The 20,227-nt window shown below is 38.3% G+C and overlaps 1 protein-coding gene and 1 long non-coding RNA gene across 2 annotated transcripts in view; one reads left to right on the top strand and one right to left on the bottom strand.

Annotated features, from left to right (window-relative positions):
- LOC110058477 (TNF receptor-associated factor 6-like) overlaps window positions 1-6,652 on the bottom strand; it is a 51,884-nt gene extending 45,232 nt beyond the window's left edge. Inside the window, exon 1 of the mRNA XM_089288763.1 lies at window positions 6,546-6,652. Coding sequence (XP_089144889.1) covers window positions 6,546-6,637 — 92 coding nt within the window. The 5' untranslated portion in view covers window positions 6,638-6,652. The remainder of the gene's footprint in view (window positions 1-6,545) is intronic.
- A 3,191-nt stretch (window positions 6,653-9,843) lies between these two features.
- On the top strand, window positions 9,844-19,982 carry LOC149111612 (uncharacterized). Its single transcript, XR_016207225.1, has 3 exons — window positions 9,844-10,164; window positions 13,991-14,070; window positions 17,055-19,982. It is a non-coding gene; the product is annotated as an uncharacterized LOC149111612 (long non-coding RNA).
- The last annotated feature ends 245 nt before the right edge of the window (window positions 19,983-20,227 follow it).

Here is a 20,227-nt window from a genome sequence, read left to right as displayed (position 1 = left end):
GCAGGCTAGCTACATCCTAATATGGCCAAAAAAATATCACTGACGGAACCGAATTACACGAAAATCGAATTGAAAGATCTGAGAATTTTTTTGCATAGCCATCAAACTACGCACGGCTCTATATCCTGCCGCCTCGACAGGCTCGCGTTTTTCGCTCGTCTGTCTCGTTGGCAATGAGTAATTCCACAGAGAATTTGAACATAACAAATATGTGATTGTTCATGATGAATAAATGCAATATGGATCTCGCAAATGAAACCTGTGTTTCTAATCAACAAATTTGCATTGCAGATAACTAGCAGCAACATATTTTATATGATACGTAAAAAATTTGTTCAATGTTTTGACTAGACAGGGTGTGAGCAGCCAAATATTTGGAATATTTTCCTTCAAACAGTATTATTACTTAAGTTAGGAAATTACAGAGGGATGGTTACACTTAACAAAATATAGAATTTTCAACTGGGGTTTCAACTATGGTGTCTTCTAGCGTCTTCCATAATTTGTTCTTAATCAAGACTTGACTCATAGTAATAACCTAAACTATATGCTAATGCTAATGCCTAGGTTTAGCCGGGGGAAGGGGAGGGGATGGGCTGTGCTAGAATTGACTGATGCATTACCACGAGAATTATCAAATCCAGTATCACGATTCCACCACAATGAATGGAAAAATTATGTGAATAAATACGCCTTGGCAGTTGGCATTTTCTGAGTGTAAAATCAAATTCTGGTTAATCTTGTTCTACCTCTAAAACTTACCCCATAGAACATACAATGCAGCCTTTACAGAATCTGTGCCATAACTCGTTTGCATGGGTTCTCGCAACCCCAGAGGGCAAATAGGACATTCATATTTACTTCCCAACGGCGGATAAAAGTATTCGTCATAACCGTCAGACCTTGGTTCTTCTATTAGTTTAATAACAAGTGAGCTTCGTTTATTGTCGATAATATACGAAGCTCGCTTGTTACTAAACCAATAAAGCTTGGGTCGAATGAGCCTTCACGTGAAAACAGAGGAGCCTGTTCCTCAACGAAAACTGAGCGAGACATCAGTTAGGATGCATTGAGCTGACTCATCACATTAGTTAAGCCCACGCCTTTAGATTCTGCCGAAAGTTCTTCAACAAGCTAAGCAACAAAATGTTAGGAGGACAGTCATCTATCCCATAATGCAAATTAAACAGTGTTTAACTGGAAAATACACCACCCGTAAAATTCATACGAAACCACATCCGGGACTTTTCCATATCCTCACCAGTGAAGATATCTATTACTTCGCTCTATCATGTTTGACCCTTCAACTGTACTTAAATTTGTTGGTGTATGATCGAAACATCTTTGGATCTTCCTCGAAAGTCTTCGGCAATCTTCGGTATCAATTTGAGGAAATTGTTCGGAAACGCTTCTACTTCATCAAGGAGGCTGAATAGATGACTTACAATAATCTCATCAACAGCTTGTCGGCTAAAGTTATGGGAGAAAGGAGCAGCGCTGAGAAAGGCCGAAGCGAGAAACATATATATCTTATTGCGGCCTGCAGAACATGATAGGTGGTTTTCCGAACTGCAGCAAATGGGAGAGTTTGAAATTAAATTGAAAAAGCTCGAAGTGTGAATTTAATATTCACTTGAAATGTTTTGATTCAGTCTCTCAACAACCCGCAAATTTGACATAAACCCGCGTTGCACCGTAAGATTTTAAACTTTCTCCGTTATTTTTCACTCTTTTTATAAACTAACTTTGCTTATGTCTGCCATCATTTCTCATTCATTTCACTTTAACATGCAGCCCATTGTATTAACAATGTGTTTAGATCTTGATGTGCTTTTAAACTACGCTACGTTTTAACTATGCTGCGTTTCCGTCATGATCCGGCGCTCCACAGTGCGGGATCTCGAAGAATAAGTCCCGCGAACCAGTAAATAAACCTTTGCGCAAACTTCGTCTGGTTTGGTTACGCTGACTGTACCATAAAATTCAGACGTTTGATTTCAGCCTGACAGCTTTTGGGCAACTTTGTAGCAATTTTGGTCAAAATCAAACAGAATTGATGACGCCAAAAACTACATGTATTTTCGAAATGGACCGTAGTACATTGCTAGGTTCTAAGAAATTCGTCCGTCGTTTTCCGAGAATTCGTCGTCGTTTTCCGGGTGTCAGTAACCCCTCAGGCTGAATATTGCATATATTCCGTCTCGCTAGAATGCTTTTTAACACATGGATAAGTTTATGCAGCAAACAGCATACAATTAGTTTGCGTTTGTTTTATGAATAAATCTGAAGTGGCCCTAAGAAAATTTGCTGTTGCAGAAACAAAGTTATCACAAATACTCTCTTGAAATTATATTACATCACATCTTTCAGAACACACACTTAATTGACTCAACAGGGGTTTGAGCAAACAGTAAGTTTGAATATTCACCTCCAAAAAGGTACGAGTTTTCAAGAGAAAATTTATGAGGGAGGTCTAATATTTAAGAAAATAAGAAACATTCATATCAGTTAAGTTTCCAATAACTCATCTAGCACCACAAAATTTGACTGAAAAACTAGAACTGTTGGATCTCAAGTAACAATTATTATAATATCGTTTCCAAATTACATACATCCTAACGTTTAACGCTAGTTATCTTTTACGCGGGACATTTGGAACCAACTTCCTGAAAAAGTGCAGGAAGGACAATGCAGCAATGTTAAAAGAAGGCCTCGCCATCTAAAATTAATGTACGCAATCCCAAAAGACATTGATAAAACATTCATACTTGCTTTCCAACGGCGGATCAAAGGATTCAGAAAAAAACGTTATTTACTTAAAGTTATTTAAACTATTGTCAACAACTAAATTCAAGGCAATTCAATTCTTTTATTTACACTATATAGGACATTTAGCTACATTTTATAGGTAAAGTAATGACAATAGAAAAAAAAGTTAATAAATCTAAAGCCATAAGAAGATAAAATTTATATGTGAGCGGTGGCTAAAGTAGCAAAAGCTTTCTGGTTGGCGATGGCCATGGCCAAGTAAATGGCAGCAAGAAAGTTAATTCAGTGAAGCTCTGTATAGATCTACATACACTACATAACAACATACATGCACTACATTCACACTAACAGTTACCTTACAGAACGTACAATGCAGCCTCCACAGGATCTGTGGCCACAACTTGTTTGCACTGGCTCTCACAGCCCCAGAAGACAAATCGGGCACTCGTATTTACTTCCCAACGGCAGATCAAACTATTCGTCATAACCCTCAGACCTTGGTTCTTCTATTAGTTTAGCAACAAGTGAGCTTCTTTTATTGTCGATAATAAACGAAGCTCACTTCTTACTAAACCAATAAAGCCTGGGTCGAATGAAAACAGAGAAGGCTGTTCCTCCAACGAAAAGAAACGAGACATAGTTCTCATGCATCGTTCTGATTAATCATTTTCTTCTAGCCGTTGTTCAAGCTCAAGCACGCTTTTGAGATTCCGAAACTTCCCGCAATGGGACAGTCCCCTATCCCACAATGCAAAGCAGCACGGAGCAATTTCCTCTAAGAGACGCAGCTGCATGGAATGATGATACAGTAATAACCGATTTGCCGGTTGTCGTCATTTGACTACAACTACTAGAATTCCTTTCGTTTTCCCTTTATTACTTAAATTTTGAATTCCCAGTGGGGCTTAAATAACAATTGCCCTAATTAGCACAAGAAACAGAAATAGTGAAGAGTTCTGGGAGTTGTAGTCAAATGACGCCATCATGCAAATCGCCTGTTGTATCATCAGAACAAGACAGTTGGTGTAGGCGCAGGCGCGATGCTTACGGCGCGCCCTCTGGCAATTGCAGCCGGTTTGCTTTGCCCGAAAGTGTATTAGTAGTACAACGAAATTCGTACAATTCTCAGCTTTTCAACTTTTCTCTTTAATTTTTTGCACTCGCCAAAATTTACCAAGAGAGTTATGAAATTCAGTATCGCGATTCCTCCACAATAAATGGAAAAATTATGTGAATAAATACGCGTGGGCGGTTGGCATTCGTGAGTGATCTAAGTGTAAAATCAAATTCTGGTTAATCTTTCTACTTCCAAAACTTACCTCATAGAACGTACAAAGCAGCCTCTACAGAATCTGTGGCCAGGAGACATGGAAAAAGAAAGTCCTTCTTTGAACATCCATTCACACTTGCTTGTATTTGTTGCAACCATTTTGAAAATACTGTAAATGACATATTTGTGTGACTAATGGCTTGTCTCTGCTTTTAACCAATAGCAGAGGAGACAGATGATAACAAAAATGCCACTTCATGATATGTACTCGTCAAAGTGCAATATACTACACTCAAATCATCCCAATTTGAATTCCGTGGGTCACACTTACAATATAGAAAGACGACCATACTCCTTGCCAGCCACACCACTTTGTGAACATTAAAACACAAACACCCTCCATCATCCACACAATCATGTAATGACGCTCAGATGGGACAGTGTAGATTGCAATTTCTAGATCCGTGGTTTCTTATTCGTATCATTCTCTAGGTTTCTTAACAATAAGGTCTGTGAACCAACCTAGTTCCCAGGCTCTGTGAACTTAAAATGTCAAAAACATGCCGGTATATCAAGAGCACTATACAGCTGAAGATACCTTTAGATGCATCTAAGCATGAAAATGTCACCAAAACATTACCTTCTTTGGTATTAAAATCACACGATTTGTCATCCATCATTTGAGGTTTGGCTGATCATAACTTTGGCAGTTGGTATTGTTTCATCGAGTGGTCAAATTGTTTTCAATAATCACAGTCAATTGCCACGATAACAAAAGACACTCATCACTACATGTATCTTCGAAATAGACCGTAGTACATTGTTAGTTTCTAAGAAGTTCGTCGTCATTTTCCGCGTGTCAGTAACCCCTCGGGCTAAATTTTGCATATATTCCGTCTCGCTAGAATGCTTAATAAAAAAAGGAAAAATTAATGCTGTGAACATCCATCCACACTTGCATGTATTTGTTGCAACCATTTTGAAAATACTGTAAAGACATATTTGTGCGACTGATGACTCATCTCTGCTTTAAACCAACAGCAGGAGACAGATGATGACTCAGCCTTACCAAACAAAACAATATAGATATGGACAGTATAGATTGCTGCAATCTCTAGATCCATGGTTTCTCATTTGTGATTGAACCTTTATTACACAATTTTACCACAAAGTTCCTTGCTAGCAAAGGGGTATTTCCTTGTCCACAAGCCATATTCAAGCTGTCACGAAATAACGAGCTGTACACTTACACCTTAATAACAACGTACGCATGCACTATGTTTCAACACATGCTTTCCCTATGTTACTGATGTGAAAAATATGCGTGGGCGTTTGGAATTGAAGGACTCAAATTCCGGTTAATCTTTCTAGTTCAAAAACTTACCTTATAAGAAAGAATAATGCAGCCTCTACAGAATCTGTGGCCGCAACTTACAACATGGATAAACACAGGAAGTACACGTACGAACAAAGCTAGTCGTATTCACAATTTTTCAACATCTTTCTTTAAAGTTTGCACTTGGCAACATCTACTGGTGAGTTATCAAATCAAACTGGTCCAGTAGACTAACGCTCACAAGACTTTTATGTCAATAAATATGCGTGGGCGCTTAGAATAACTGAGTGACCTATCTGTAAAATCAAATTCTGGTTAATCTTTCTACTTCAAAAACTTACCTCATAGATTGTACAATGCAGCCTCTACAGAATCTGTGGCCAGAAACATGAAAAAAGAAAGTCCTTCTTTGAACATCCATTCACACTTGCTTGTATTTGTTGCAACCATTTTGAAAGTACTGCAAAGACATATCTGTGTGACTAATGGCTCATCTCCGCTTTTAACCAACAGCAGAGGAGACGGAGGACGACGCAGCCTTACCAAACAAAGCAATATAGATGGGGACTGTGTAGATTGCTGCAATCTCTAGATCCATAGTTCCTCATTTGTGATTGAACCTTTATTAATCAACTTTACCACAGAGTCCCTTGCTACCAAAGGGGCATTTCCTTGTCCACAAGCTATGTTCAAGCTGTCATGAAATAACGAGCTGACATGACATGGTAACAACGGTCTGGGACGTGTGTACTTAATAACAATGTACGTATGCACTATGTTTCAAACACAGAAGCATAGTTTCCCTATGTCACTGATGTGAAAAACATGCGTGGGCGGTTGGAATCGAAAGACTCATATCCCGGTTAATCTTTCTACTTCTAAAACGTACGTTATAAAAACATACAATGCAGCCTCTACAGAATCTGTGGCCGGAAGTTACAACATGGATAAAAGGAAGTACACGTACGAATAAAGCTAGTTGTATTCACAATTTTTCAACATCTTTCTTTACAGCTTGCACTTGACAACATCTACTAGTGAGTTATCAAATTAAACTGATCAGGTAGACCAACGCTCACAAGACTTTTATGTGAATAAATATGCGTGGGTGGTTGGAACTTCTGAGAAAATGCTCAAATTCCCGTTAATCTTTCTACTTTTAAGACTTACCTTATAGAACGTACAATGCAGCCTCTACAGAATCTGTGGCCCCAACCAGGAGCCATAATGGCTCCTGTTTGAGGGCCAAAAGCATCAAGCATTTCGGGAATTTCGGACGCCTTTTCCCCGCGCTACATCCGCAAAAATCCTCGCAGCATGTACGCGCGTGTGCCGCACATGATGGCGTAATTTGTTCTAAAAATAGAAAAATTGTCCCATATCGTAGGGACAGCTCAAATACTAGAAGTAGCGCGCGCTTACGGTCTCCGTCCCCGATTATAGCTCCTGCCCCAACTCGTTTGCACGAATTCTCGCAGCCCTAAAAGACAAATAGGATATTTATATTTACTTTCCAACGATGGATCAAAATATTCATCATAACCCTCAGTCCTTGTTTAATCTATTAGTTTAGTAACAGGTGAGCAGAGCTTCGTTTATCGTCGATAACAAACGACGCTCACTTGCTACCAAACCAATAGAGCTTGGGTAGAGTGAAAACAGAGAAGTTTGTTCGTCCGACAAAAGGGAACGAGACATCTCGTGCATTGTGCTGATTAAGATGATTTCCGCAGAACATTCGAGCAATAATGGAAAAAATTAGGTTACCAAAAAAACCTCATGGCATGGTAATATTTTGAATACAGTTACTGAAGAAGAACTCATCGAGACTTAAGCTCTCAAGCTGACCACTTGAACGCTACAAAAACGGATTTTATGTTGATCGGCTCCAGGCAAAGTTTCCTCTGTTTCCTCTGAAATCACTTGAAGAATGTATCAATGAAAATCTAACGTGGCATTCCCACATTGATAAACTGTGTAAAACGTTTGCCTCTGCAATTGGAGCCATAAAGCGAGTTAAGCCATTTGTGCCTCGATCTACCCTACTCTGCATATACAATTCACTAGTTCAACCTCACTTTGATTACTGCAGCCTAGTCTGGGGTAATTGTGGCAAAACATTATCTAACAAGCTACAAAAACTACAAAACCACGCTGCACGAGTAATCTAGATTTAGGCCAGCCTAAAAGCGTAGCTCCTGGGTCGGATTGTTCAGAGCCCGATTAAGCTAACAACCCAGGAAAAGGTAGAATTTTGATTTGAGTTTTGAAACTTTGCGGTGAGGTTTTGTGTATATTGTTTGGCCTTCTGTTTTGAGTTTTTATAATCACCATATACACTAAACAAAGATGCAAAAAACATTTGTATAAAAAAAAGTTATAATTCGGTTAACTTTTAATCCTAGGTTAGCGTTAACCGGCTTCCGAACAATTCTGCCCTGTTTTCAACAAGTTAACCTGATATGAGCCCGCGATCCAATCGAAAATTAGCACTTGTTCAGCGGTCAACTTCAAAAAAACACGTGATCTCGATAAGCTGTAAACTTGAGCCCGCGATATGGTCACGTGATACTGGTCAGCGGATACCTTGATTTGACAGGTGTCAGTTTATTATAACATGGATGACCAGTATTAAAGAAGTACACGGTAAACCAAGGCTGCATGTTTCTGTCAACCTAAAAGCCGAGCTCCAGCGGCCCGAAGGGCCGCCAAGCGGAACCCCATACTCATATAGGAGAGAAAAGGAAACCCATGAGTTGATTTTCTCATGGTTATCATGGCTAGCGGTATTGCTCGTGGGCGCGTGCGCACGACGGCGGCGACGGTGGCGCGCAACACGGCGGCCATACTCCAAATAATCTTCATCGGGCTATGACGCTGACGTCGATTCCTTGTTTCACAAACTCAGCTGAAAAGACTTGCAATCTCAATCTCAATCTCAATCTCTAGTTCCCGAATATCTCACTTCTAAATTTGTAATGCGAAATGAATCAAATTATGCTATGAGGGACTCGGTTAACAAACTTGTTGTCCCCTTTCCGAGAACTAACTAAATAAAAATAGTTTTAGTTACTGCGGCGCAACCCTTTGGAACAGCTGACCCTGTGACATTAGAGAGTTTGGTTCATTAAATCAATTTAAACGCTTTCTCTGGCATTCATGGAAATCAGGTTTATAAGTAGAATATTGTTGCAAGTTAATATAATATTAGGATTAGAATTTTAGGTTTAGGATCTTAGACACTTTATTGGAATTTATTGTACCTGATAAATTTTCACCGTGTATAAATAATGATTCAAGATTAAAAGAAGATACTCAAATTCCGGTTAATCTTTCTACTTATAAACCTTACCTTACAGAACTTACAATGCAGCCTCTAAAGAATCTGTGACCACAACTCGTTTGCACGGGTTCTCGCAGCCCCAGAAGACAAATAGGACATTCATACTTTCTTTCCAACGGCGGATCAAAGTATTCGTCATAACCCTCAGACCTTGGTTCTTCCATTAGTTTAAAAACAAGTGAGCTTCGTTTATTGTCGATAACGATAATAAACGACGCTCACCTGCTACCAAACCAATAGAGCTTGGGTAGAATGAAAACAGAGAAGTTTGTTCCTCCAACGAAAAGGAACGCGGACATAGCTGTCGTGCATTGTTCTGATTAATCATTTTCTTTCAGCCGTTGTTCAAGCTCAGTCAAGCACGCTTTTCACTCGTGAAGGGAAGTATAAACGTTAGAACCCGGTAATACTATGCTATTTGTCTTTAATTACAGTGTTAAGGGAGGCTTGAAATTATTCGTTTTCGTTAGCCTCTTCCGTCAGGGACCGGACTTGATCTAGCTTCTGGGATATATTGTATTTATATTATTTTTTGTTGTCCCTTTTCCTTTTACAAAACTCGTTTATCTACCGTAGTTACGGCGGTTATATTTATCAATTATGCTCGATCCAACAACATACAAATTTCTATCGTTAAATGTGAGAGGTTTAAAAAATATCTTTCTTTAAAGCTTTCACTTAGCAACATCTACTTGTGAGTTATCAAATTACACTGATCTTAGTGATCTAGTAAACCAACGCTCACAAGACTTTTATGTGAATAAATATGCGTTGCCGTTGGAATTTCTGAGAAACAATCAAATTAATTCCGGTTACTTTCTTCTTCTAAAACTTACCTTATAGAAGGTACAATACAGCATCTACAGAATGTGTGGCCCCAACTCGTTTGCACGCGTTCACGCAGCCCCAAAAGCCCCAACGGTGGATCAAAGTATTCGGCATAACCTTCAGACAGTGTGATAAGAAACGAAGCTCACTTGTCAATGGACCGATAGAACTTGGGTCGAATGAGCCTTCACGTACAAACAGAGAAGGCTGTTCTTCCAACGAAATAGTTAAAAGATCAATTCTATTTCCAACAGGTTGACGAAAAGACAACCTCCTGACCAGCCTCCTAGCACATGGCAACGTGGCAGTCAATGCGCATGCTTGGCTTAAACTCTTGTCTTCTTTTTTTTTTTCAGCTGTAACATGGCAGACGAAGTTGTGTGAAATATGTCGGCTGCTGACAGTCGGAGAAAATTTCTGGGTGTTCTGAGGCATGATAGACCTTCGGACATCATGTTTTGGGCGAACGAACGAAAACTGCCTGCTCCTGAACCGGGTCCTGAATCGAAAATATGCGTTTACAGCAAAATTCATCTAACTTACTCGTGATTGGAATTGTTGGTCATTGCTTTCGGCAAGTAAATCAAGAGAAAAATACGAGACCACACAACACCAAAGGTAAGGAAGTGGTATTTTCTTTAAGGTGGCCGAACACAGTTTTTGATACCTGTGTTTCATTTACCTTTATCTCTAAAACCCTTGATCCTTTGGTCGCCAAAAATAGTAGCAAGCATGTTAACAACGCAAGCTTCGGTTTTTGGACAGTTAAGCTGACGTATATGCCGTTGCCATGGCAACATGAATAAATATAAACAGGCCTGTAAAATCGGTTTTGTTTATTTGCAGAAAATCAAGGCAGTAGATTTTCTTTATAATTTGCATGCAACAAGCTTGTAACAATGCTCACAAGCTAACACTATTTTAATAATAATTCAACAGACAGATCTTAAATTATCCCTTGTTGAAGGCTGACTGGAATATCTAGAATTTCCTCTGTTAAAGTTCAAATTTTTTTCAATACTCCAGTTACTTATTTCCTAAAATATTTTTGTGCGAAATTTCGTGAAATTCTAATGAGTGGTTCTTAAGAGATAGGTGTATTTCCGAGAAAACTATTCCGCATTCAATCGCACTTTTTCAACTTACCAAGCATGCACTGCATTTAACTGGTAAAAAAGAAAAATCTGAGAATTGCAGGGTTCTTGGCATGGTTTGCTTTTCTAACATACCTTTGTAATAAAAGACTAACGCCATCAATACACTGCGTTTAATTATGAAGAAAAATAGTACAGATAGTGCGGGCTTTGATCAAATAAAATGATTGCTGTACTGATGCCATGTTTGGTTTTTGTGATCCTTGTGCGTGCGCTGAATTGCATCAGCAAGAGCGCGGGCGAAAACTGTGTTTGGCCACCTTAATTTACAGAATCATAATACTCGCTGACCCTAACAACATCTTGATTTTACAATACTGGGCCACTTAGCTTATTAACACCCTTAACACTTCTAAGAACGAAACTTGTAGAAACAAAAGGAACCATTTAAATTTAATGAGATGCAAATGAGTAACCCGGTATTCTGCTTTTTTTTCTACTTTTTAAAATTGTGATTCACACTACTTACAACACTGGTACATCTACTTACCCAATTTACAACAGTAATACAACTACTTACACTACTTACACTTCTTAACAATACAATGCAATTACAGATGCTAATTACAATACTACAATTTGCACAACTTACTCTACAAAACAAAACAATTACCTCTTTATCTTACAATACTAACGCTTACACTACTTACAATATAATACTATTACTGATGCTTCCTACATTCGTATTAAAACCATAGTAGTAAAACACTAATAACTGATTTTGCCACTGAGACTGATTATATATGTTAAATTGAATCAAATTAATTCAAATTTCACATTTTTCAGCCTTTCATTACAAAGATAGCACTGACTTCAATTCAAGAAAATTGAAAGTTTTTTCCAACATTTTGCAAGAATAATAATATTTTTGAGTTTGCACAACTAAAATCCTAAACTTCTGGGTTAGGTTTGGGCTTGTATTTGGGGGAAGATCATAGTCCTTAAATAGTAGCTGTATGCTCATTGTTGAACCATGCAGGAACTTTTTTGAAAGACGTTTAGGCCAGCAGGACACTCCAGAAATGCATGTTCCAAGGAATCAGGGTATTTACAGAAAAAACAATCTTCATTATCGGATATTTTGAACCTCTTAAGCTCCTTTTTGGTCACTAAAATACAGTGTAATAATTTAAAGGAGAATTGTCTAAATTTGTTGTCGCCCGAGAGGTGAGGTATATTTTTGAATAAGTTTTTTCATTAATCTTCTTCGCCAGAGTAATGTTTGACCCAAGACTTGACGGGTCAAGGTGTAACCTCTGATTTTTCTTGGAACTGAAGGTAGTAGTCTTTACATTTCATTTTAGAAATTAAGAAGAACCAATTTTTCAGTCGAAAAGTAAAAATTGTCAGAATTATCGGGAACAGAATCGTAGCATAGAAGCGTAGAAGCCACCTTGGATTTGAGGTTTGGTGGAATGGATGCAAGGATTTGAAATATTGTAGATTAGATTTTGACCATAACCCTAACTGGGTATAGGGCCAGAAGATTATCATTAGGAGTTAGGCAAGCAGTTGTGCTGTTCCCCATGTAACATTGCTTGTTAGAATTTCCGGTTTCCGTAATCGATAATTTTTTACGGGATGGGGGGATTGGCCCCATGCCCAAACCCCAACCTGGAGGGCCTGGGTTTTCTGTCAGGGTGTCCTTCCCTTAGCCACAATATCCTGTTATTTGAAAGGCGCCGGATACCCGCCTTTTGCCGTTGTCGCTCTGCTGCAGTACAACTGCATTACTGGGGTTATGACGAGGACATGCGACAGCCGACTTGGTGGCAGAGCCTTTGACATGGTGGGCATTTCCTGGCATTTGCGAAGTACACCTGGTGGCCCCAGTGCACTCCACCAGGGCCCCTTACCACCCTTCAACCCTGCTGACATATTGTACCTTTGATTAAATTCTTTAAAAGTAAGAAATTTACCATTTTCGTTTAAAATATCTTGAATGTAATAAATTCCATTTTTGGGCCACCTCTTCCAAAAAAGCAATTTGCCTTCAATGGTTATGTCTTGGTTATTCCAAAGAATAAGGTCACTTTTGTAGCCATCTTGGTTGACCTGGAGTAATTCCTTAAAGTAATCTAGCTTTTCTAAGTAGGATAACGATACACTTTTGTCTAACTTCTTTGTATTGTAACTGCACTTGAGTAAGAAGTTGAGAGCTCCATACTTTTCGAAAAAAGCATTTGGAATACATGTAGCTTTCCAAGCATCACTGGAGAGTTTTTTTTCTAACAGTCTACTGATCCAGCTTAAACGGAGTGCTTTAACTGTTATGTCAAAATTTGGACAATTAAGACCACCTTTTCTCATTTCTTGAAAAAGAACATCTCTTTTAATTTTATCTTTTTTGTTTTGCCATAAAAAATTAAAAAGTTTCGTTTGGACTCTTTAAATACAGTGGAACCCCAGTAATACGGACACCAAAGGGACACACAGAAGTGTCCGCATTATCTGGGTGTCCGCATTAAGCGGGCTAATTTAAGAGAAAATATATGACCTTTTTAGTGTTCAGGACAGAAAAAACTGTCCATTAAAAGCAAGTCTCCTTATTAAGCGGGTGTCCTTAGAGCAGGGTTGTACTGTAACTTCTTGTGGAACACTTAACATCAAGGCTGTATATACCAATTTTGAGATTCCTAACGTTTTAGCAAGTAGGGTTCTTCCCATGAGAGTGAGGTCATGAGACAACCAAATGTTTAATTTGGTTTCCATCTTTTGGATTTCTAGGAAGAAATTTAGGTTATTGCTTTTATCACTGACATGTAAAATGTGTGTTCCTAAGATTTTAACTGGATCAATGGAAACATTCATTTCAAGGGGTTTAGTTTTACTGTTTTTCAATGAGCCTATCCATAGAGCCTTTGTCTTTTCGCTGTTTAGCTTTAAACCTGAGATATCGCCAAACTTCCCCAATACCGACATACTTTCATGCAAAGACGAGATGTCCTCACATATTAATGTAGTGTCATCAGCGAATTGACTTAGTTTAGCTTCACAAGAATAAGGTAGTTCAATAGCTGTAATTTTAGCATTTTGATGTATTTTTTGTGCCAGAATTTCTACGCATAGGATGAATAATAAGGGACTCAGAGGGCATCCTTGCTTTACGCCTCTTGACACCCGCAAATAGTTAGTAGGCCCGGTATCCTACAATCTAGCCCAACATTTTATATAATAGCTAACCGCAAGCCTAAATTGCTATTTTTAAGCAGTTTTAAGCCTGCACTCAATTTAAAAGTACAGTAAATGTGCCAAAAAATGATATTTTGTTCTTGTTTTTCATATTTCAGACCAAAAATCAAAAATGTTTTCCAAGTCTTAAAGAATAAGAGACTTTAAAAATGGAAAATTTTATACTTATTGAAAGCGGGTAAGTCTCAAAGGGATTATATTGTTTCGGCTATTGTTTAGTTAAACAAAGAACTCTATGCATAATAAATGTATGCATGTTGTACGGAAATCTTGCCTTGTCGTTAATATTCCTAAGTCCACTGTGGAATGTAGTTTACTGAAATGTTTTAGTACTTACACTGTGTCCCTGTACCTGTTATAAAGGATTTGGCTAATTATCTCTCATGCTCATGTCTTGTGTCATTGAGGTGATTCCTCAGTATTACATTGCGCATCCCTACTGTGCACGATTTTTGTGTCATTAGTGTGTCCACGTGAACACACAAAGTAAGAGATTTCCATCAAGCTAAGCCCGACAGCGAAATAAATTCTTGTTTTCTCTTAAACAACAATAATTCATTGCCTTTCCTCTGAATGAGTAAGAAAATTTTAACGTTAGGTAAAAAAATACTGCCAAAAATGTTTACTTACCCTTTCACTCGTAACTGAACCTTACCACCCCTAGAAGACATACGCTAGAAAGACTTTTTGTTAACTCTGATCCAAGATGTACATTTTTGCCAAGAAACACATTATTATCAAATTGTTCCTTTTAGGCCCAGTTCAGACATCGTGCTTTTGCCGTGCCAAACTAAATTCAGGAATTAAGTTCGACGAAAGCACGGCAGAAGCACGGAATCTGAATCAAACTTTTGAATTAAGTGCGGCAAGCAATTAAGTTCAACAAACTCTGCCGTGCTACATGACTCTGGCACAGCAGCGATTCAAACATCGTGCTTCTGCCGCGCCAAACAAAATTCATAAATTACATTAATGTATTTTGGCAAGATTGCGTTACCATGGGGAGTTAGGAGGAGAACTGTTACGAGGCATCAGTATAACCTGAATTTGGTTTGAATCTGGCACGACGTCTGAATCAGAGTTGTCTTTCTGCCGTGCCATAGTCAAACCTAATTGCAATTTAGTTCGGCACGACAGAAGCACGATGTCTGAACTGGGCCTAAGATGCTGCAATGTATCTATTGGGACTTTTTAATATTAACTCCATGTGTTTGGCCACTGATACCCCGAAATGTAGCGGCATTCAGAAAAAGAAAAATGCACTTAATGGGTACCATTGCACAGATATTTAACGCACCTTTGACGAGCTATGACTCCTAAACAAGCACCACACCAGATGTTTTTTATCACACATTTCAAATACCTGCATTATTAGGAACAACCACAAAAATTTTGAAAAAATTCTAACATCAAGTGTTATTTCTAGGGCATCACCTTAACAGGTTCGAGCTTGCTGACTACGACTTGTTACAAAAAACTTAGGAGATCTGCATCTATTAAAGACTCTCTGTTGACCAGTATGCATTCTGCGTCTCGGCTTGAATTTTGTATGATATGAAAACCTCCAGTTTGCAATGTATTATAGTAGCTGTTTCAAACTGTGATAATCTGATTGATGCAACTTGATTTTTAAACAGCTATCGTTCTTCATTGACAGTTTCGACTTTGCATCTTTTAGACAGGGTGATTATTTTAGGAGAACATGTGGTAGTAAATTGTCTGTTGTGTATTCTAGAAGGTAAACAACAGCCAATATGATAACAGTAGCAAAGCAACAGCTGGTATGATGTGATGTGCAAAGAACCCCGGTGGGAGGTTTAGACTGTACCTCCAGCTCTTTAAGAGAATTACCTGAGACAATCTGTCCAGGATCGGTGGAGAAACAGTAGGGAGGATGTACTTGGATACAAGACAAAGTACTCCTGCCTGCTGCAGCAAGGGACAGTGATTTGATTTTATTTTCCTTTGCATTGTTAACTTCACAAAAAGCTGTTGCATTGCTTTTAAATTCATCCTATTTTAGGTTAATGTTGGCAAGATGTCTTGAAATTCATATTAATGGAAAGTTCTTTCTTTGCCGTGTTTTTTTTTAATGACTGTATTCTAAGCAAAGTAAGTACATATATATGCTTGTGAAAGAAAATAGAAAATAGAAAAGTTGTTTCAATTCTCAGTATGGCACCAACAATGTACAGAGGCAGGAACTTTTGTCGCCTCAAGACGCGAGGTCAGAATTTCAAAATACATTAGTTCTAAGCCAAATAGCATCTGAAGCAAACATATTATACCTGTTTTTACCAGTAAATTAAATTTGAGGCCGCCAAATGCCCCAAATCTTTCCATTTTTCTGATGCTTTGTTCAGCAACAAAATCAAAACAAAAACAAACACTTGTAATGCATGCCATTCAACAGAGTTCATAAGAATTAGACAATCTGATGATGATGAGGGTAAACAAACGTTTTTATTTTTTTGTTGCGTGAGAATCCTCAAGCACAGGCAGACCCCTCTATGTGTTCATGCTTAATAGTATTTGTTTATATGAGATAAACAGAATCTATGAGGGTTATGAGTAAAGCTCTGAAAATTGCATATCTATAAAATTATTTTTGCCTTCCTGGGCCATCTGAAGTGTCTTTTTACAAAATTACTTTTGGCTGGAGACCGGTAAGACGAGAGAGGGAGTCGATTATTGTTTCGTTTAACTTTATTGGGATATTCAGACTGAGATGTGATTTAGATATGCAATTTTCAGAGTGTCATTCATAACCCTCATAGATTCTGTTCGTTTCATGTAAACAGTTATAAACCACGAACACAAAGAGTGGTCTGCCTGTGCCTCAAGTGGCAAGAATCTTCTTGTTGTACTTCCATGATTTAAATTTCCCAGAACTTTACAACGCTGGCAAAGTGGTTTTAAGAGGTATTCACAATGAGATTGGGGTCTCCTTCAGATGGTTGAAAGAAGTTTTATAGTCTTGAATGCTCTACACAGTGTTGTATACATTAATATAAACAGGGATACCAAGTTAATAACATTGCTTCTTGCAATGTTGTGGGCATTGAAAGGGTGAAGCCAAAGTATAGCTTATTTTTAGTTAGCATTTTCCCCTCTTTTTACACAGTTAGGTTTCAGATTTTCATCGCTCTCCTCTCTTTTCAGGATTCAATACTCTCTGGCTGGGTACAGTGTGGCCATGTGCGTCAACTTGAAGAACTTTTTTTCATGGATGAAATGAATGTCATGATCCTCTTTTGAGAGGATACTAAATGGTGTGTCCCCTTTCATAGAAAGAATTCAAATAAGACAGATTAAATAATATTCACATAATTAAGGTACTGAATGCATGGAACAAGTATTCCAGGATCCCCTAGTAATAAATAAAAGAAAATGTTCGCAGACAGAAAGGGAAAACTACCCTGATAAAATATTTGACAAAATTTATCTATAATGGTGTTACTGAGTCAATTTATCATAGCCTGTGTATCTTTTACAATCATTGACAAGATAACAAGAACAGAAACAACTGGCAGAAACATTTTGGGCTTTACAACTTTCTTTGTTAGTTTATGACACCGGAAGAAGCTAAGCCCAGAGTAGCAGCATAAAACCCTCGAGATCCAGTCTTATTGTAGCGTCGGCATTATGATGAAGGGAAATAAACAACAGAGTCAGTGTTCTAGTAATTTCAATTATTTGTATTAGAAAACAAACATAAGAATAGATCTCGGGAGTAGGCCAAAAGGAAAATATAATCTAGCTAGCATGCTGAAGATGAACATCTCGTGTTATTCCAGGTATTGTTTTACACAATAACAGAGCCATCATTGAATAGTCTAGGTGGCTATTGTCAATTTTTTTAAAATTGATAACAACTGGTATTCCTGAAGACAGGAATTATCCATTGTTATCAATTTTTGCCAATCGATAGCAATCAATAAAGAAATGTTTCTGTGAAGGGATTGAATAATGCTCATTATAATCCATCAAATATTTTCACTCAGGCATGATTGGTCTAAATGCGTCACGTGACTGAATATTTCCCAACTAAAACTGGGGAATATCCAAGAGATATTCCCCAATTTTCAAAACAGCGTGTGTTGTGAAAAATATTTGAATGATAATTAATACATTAGCCTCTATTTGGAGCAAAAACATGCTCGCATATTTGTCCTTGGAGTTTATGTGTTCCTCAAAGCTCACAGTTTTCCTCAAGATATGCTCTTGGAAAACTGTTTGCTTCTCGGAACAGAATCTCTGCGGACAAATACCCAAGCATATTTTTGTGCCAAATGGAAGCTATTGTTTATTTAGGGAGAGATAATGAAACACCAAGATCACTGAGTGTGTATATACTAAAACCAGTTATCCTTGTTATAAGTAGTTATAATTTTGGAGCTTCAAATCTCTAAGTTAAGTTTCACTCAGATAAACATTTTGCTGAGACATGTCTGATCTGAATAATTTACCAAAATGTGAATTGTGGTGCCAGAAAATAACCATATCCACCTCAAGGGAGGTCAATGGAAACTCTGAAGGCAAAGTTGGGTGAGGTAGGAATTCAAAGATTAAAATTTTGAAAAGGAAAGTATGAAGGTGAACTGGGATTTTCAGTGGGGTGTTTGGAGGGAGGGGTTCAATCCAAATGCTTCATCCTGCTGCTATGAGCCCTTGTTACTTCAGCGATGTTGATAGAGATTTGAATGTCTTCCATTTCTGTAACAGTCTTAATTTTTAAGGTAGTGGGCTATCAGCCCACAGCCCAACACCCAACCTGAAGGACAAGGTGGTCACACTTTGTCTGGTCCTTACCCATTAACCTGCTCCACATGGGTGACCCTATCAGAAGAACGAGACTTTGGCTAAAGTAGCTTAAAGGGTCATGGAGACAAACCATCCCACCACAATAAGATGGTGAACCCTTATGATGGTTGGAGGGATTGGAGTAAAAAAAATTGGTGACAGGGTCTGCAAGGGTGTGGATTTCATCTGGAACAGCACTGTATGAAAAAGTAGTATTCCATTGAGGTGTAGGCTACTGTACCTTCTAATACAGTACTCACCTAGTATCTAGGAGAGATGATGGATGGCAGACAGTCAGGCTTTTAGCCAGATGGGTGTCCAGGCGTTCTGTGGACAGCCACTTTGTAAAGAAAATTGTTTTATTTTTCATATGTTGCCTTATAAATTGCTTATTTGAGCAGGCCCAAAGCATATTTAGATGCCCACTTTTCAATTTCTGGCTAAAGGCCTGTATACAGTATTTGCTTGGAACAAGACTTACCCTGTTTCAGACCTGCCTTAAGATATATAGATTTAGCCAAGCCTAAAAGCAGAGCTCCTGAACCTGGCTTGAGCCTGCAATCCAATCAAAAACCTGTACCTGGGTGGCGGTCAACTTCAAAAAAACATAAGACCTCGATGAGCTCTGAACATGAGCCCGCAATATGGTCACGTGATACTGGTCAGCAGATACCTTGTTTTGACAGGTATCAACTGAATGTAACATGGATGCTCAATATCAAAGATGTACGCTGTAAACACCCCCCAAATTCTGAGGGAAAAGCCTTGGGAAGTAGGTTGTTGCAGGGTGGAAATGTCTAAGTGACTTAGCTCCTTCATATTTATCGGATTATTTTATTACAAATCGCACTATTCACACTTATAAGACAAGACAAAGGAACAACATTCGCCTACTGAACCCTAAGTTAGCGTTAGGGAAAAACACTTTTAGATTTTCAGGCATGGTTCTTTTTAATGATTTACCCACATCAGTAAAAGAAGCCACGTCGCTTTCCATTTTTAAGAACTCTCTTAGTTTTCATTTTAGCCATTAGTTTTCTACCAATATAATACTTAGATATACTTTGATTGTTCTCTTTTATTGTATCGATCTAGAAAAATTGTTCTTCATAGATATGTAATTTCCTTTTTATTTAATTTTTAAACTTCTTGTACAATACTTTGCGGTAATTTTTAAATTCTGAATTTTTTATCATGTAGTCTTAATTTTACGCAGGGCCCCTTTGATACCAGACTATGGCTGGTAGGGCTACCCTGCTTAAATAAAGATGACTTCACTTGACTTTATCTGAGTGACATTTCACATTGATTTACATGAACGGAGCGAACGGACGTACGGACAGTCATGTGACAACCAAAATTTTTTAGATTGATAGGTTACCATATGTTCTAAGGTATGAGGCTCCGTTCGCATGCCTTCGGCGCGCAGGAGGGTAAAGTCAACACACGAGCCAAGTGGCCTATCAGGCCGGAGCTTATCCCAGTTTCCTTAGCATGAAGCGACCTGGGGCCCGCTTTTTGAAACTCTGGAA

The sequence above is a fragment of the Orbicella faveolata genome, unplaced genomic scaffold, assembly GCF_042242905.1.
Source record: "Orbicella faveolata isolate gen_17 unplaced genomic scaffold, um_ofav_v1 contig_2, whole genome shotgun sequence".
Classification (NCBI taxonomy): Eukaryota; Metazoa; Cnidaria; class Anthozoa; order Scleractinia; family Merulinidae; genus Orbicella; species Orbicella faveolata.
Note: the sequence above shows the minus strand (reverse complement) of the source record. Positions and strands in the feature narration are given on the sequence as shown.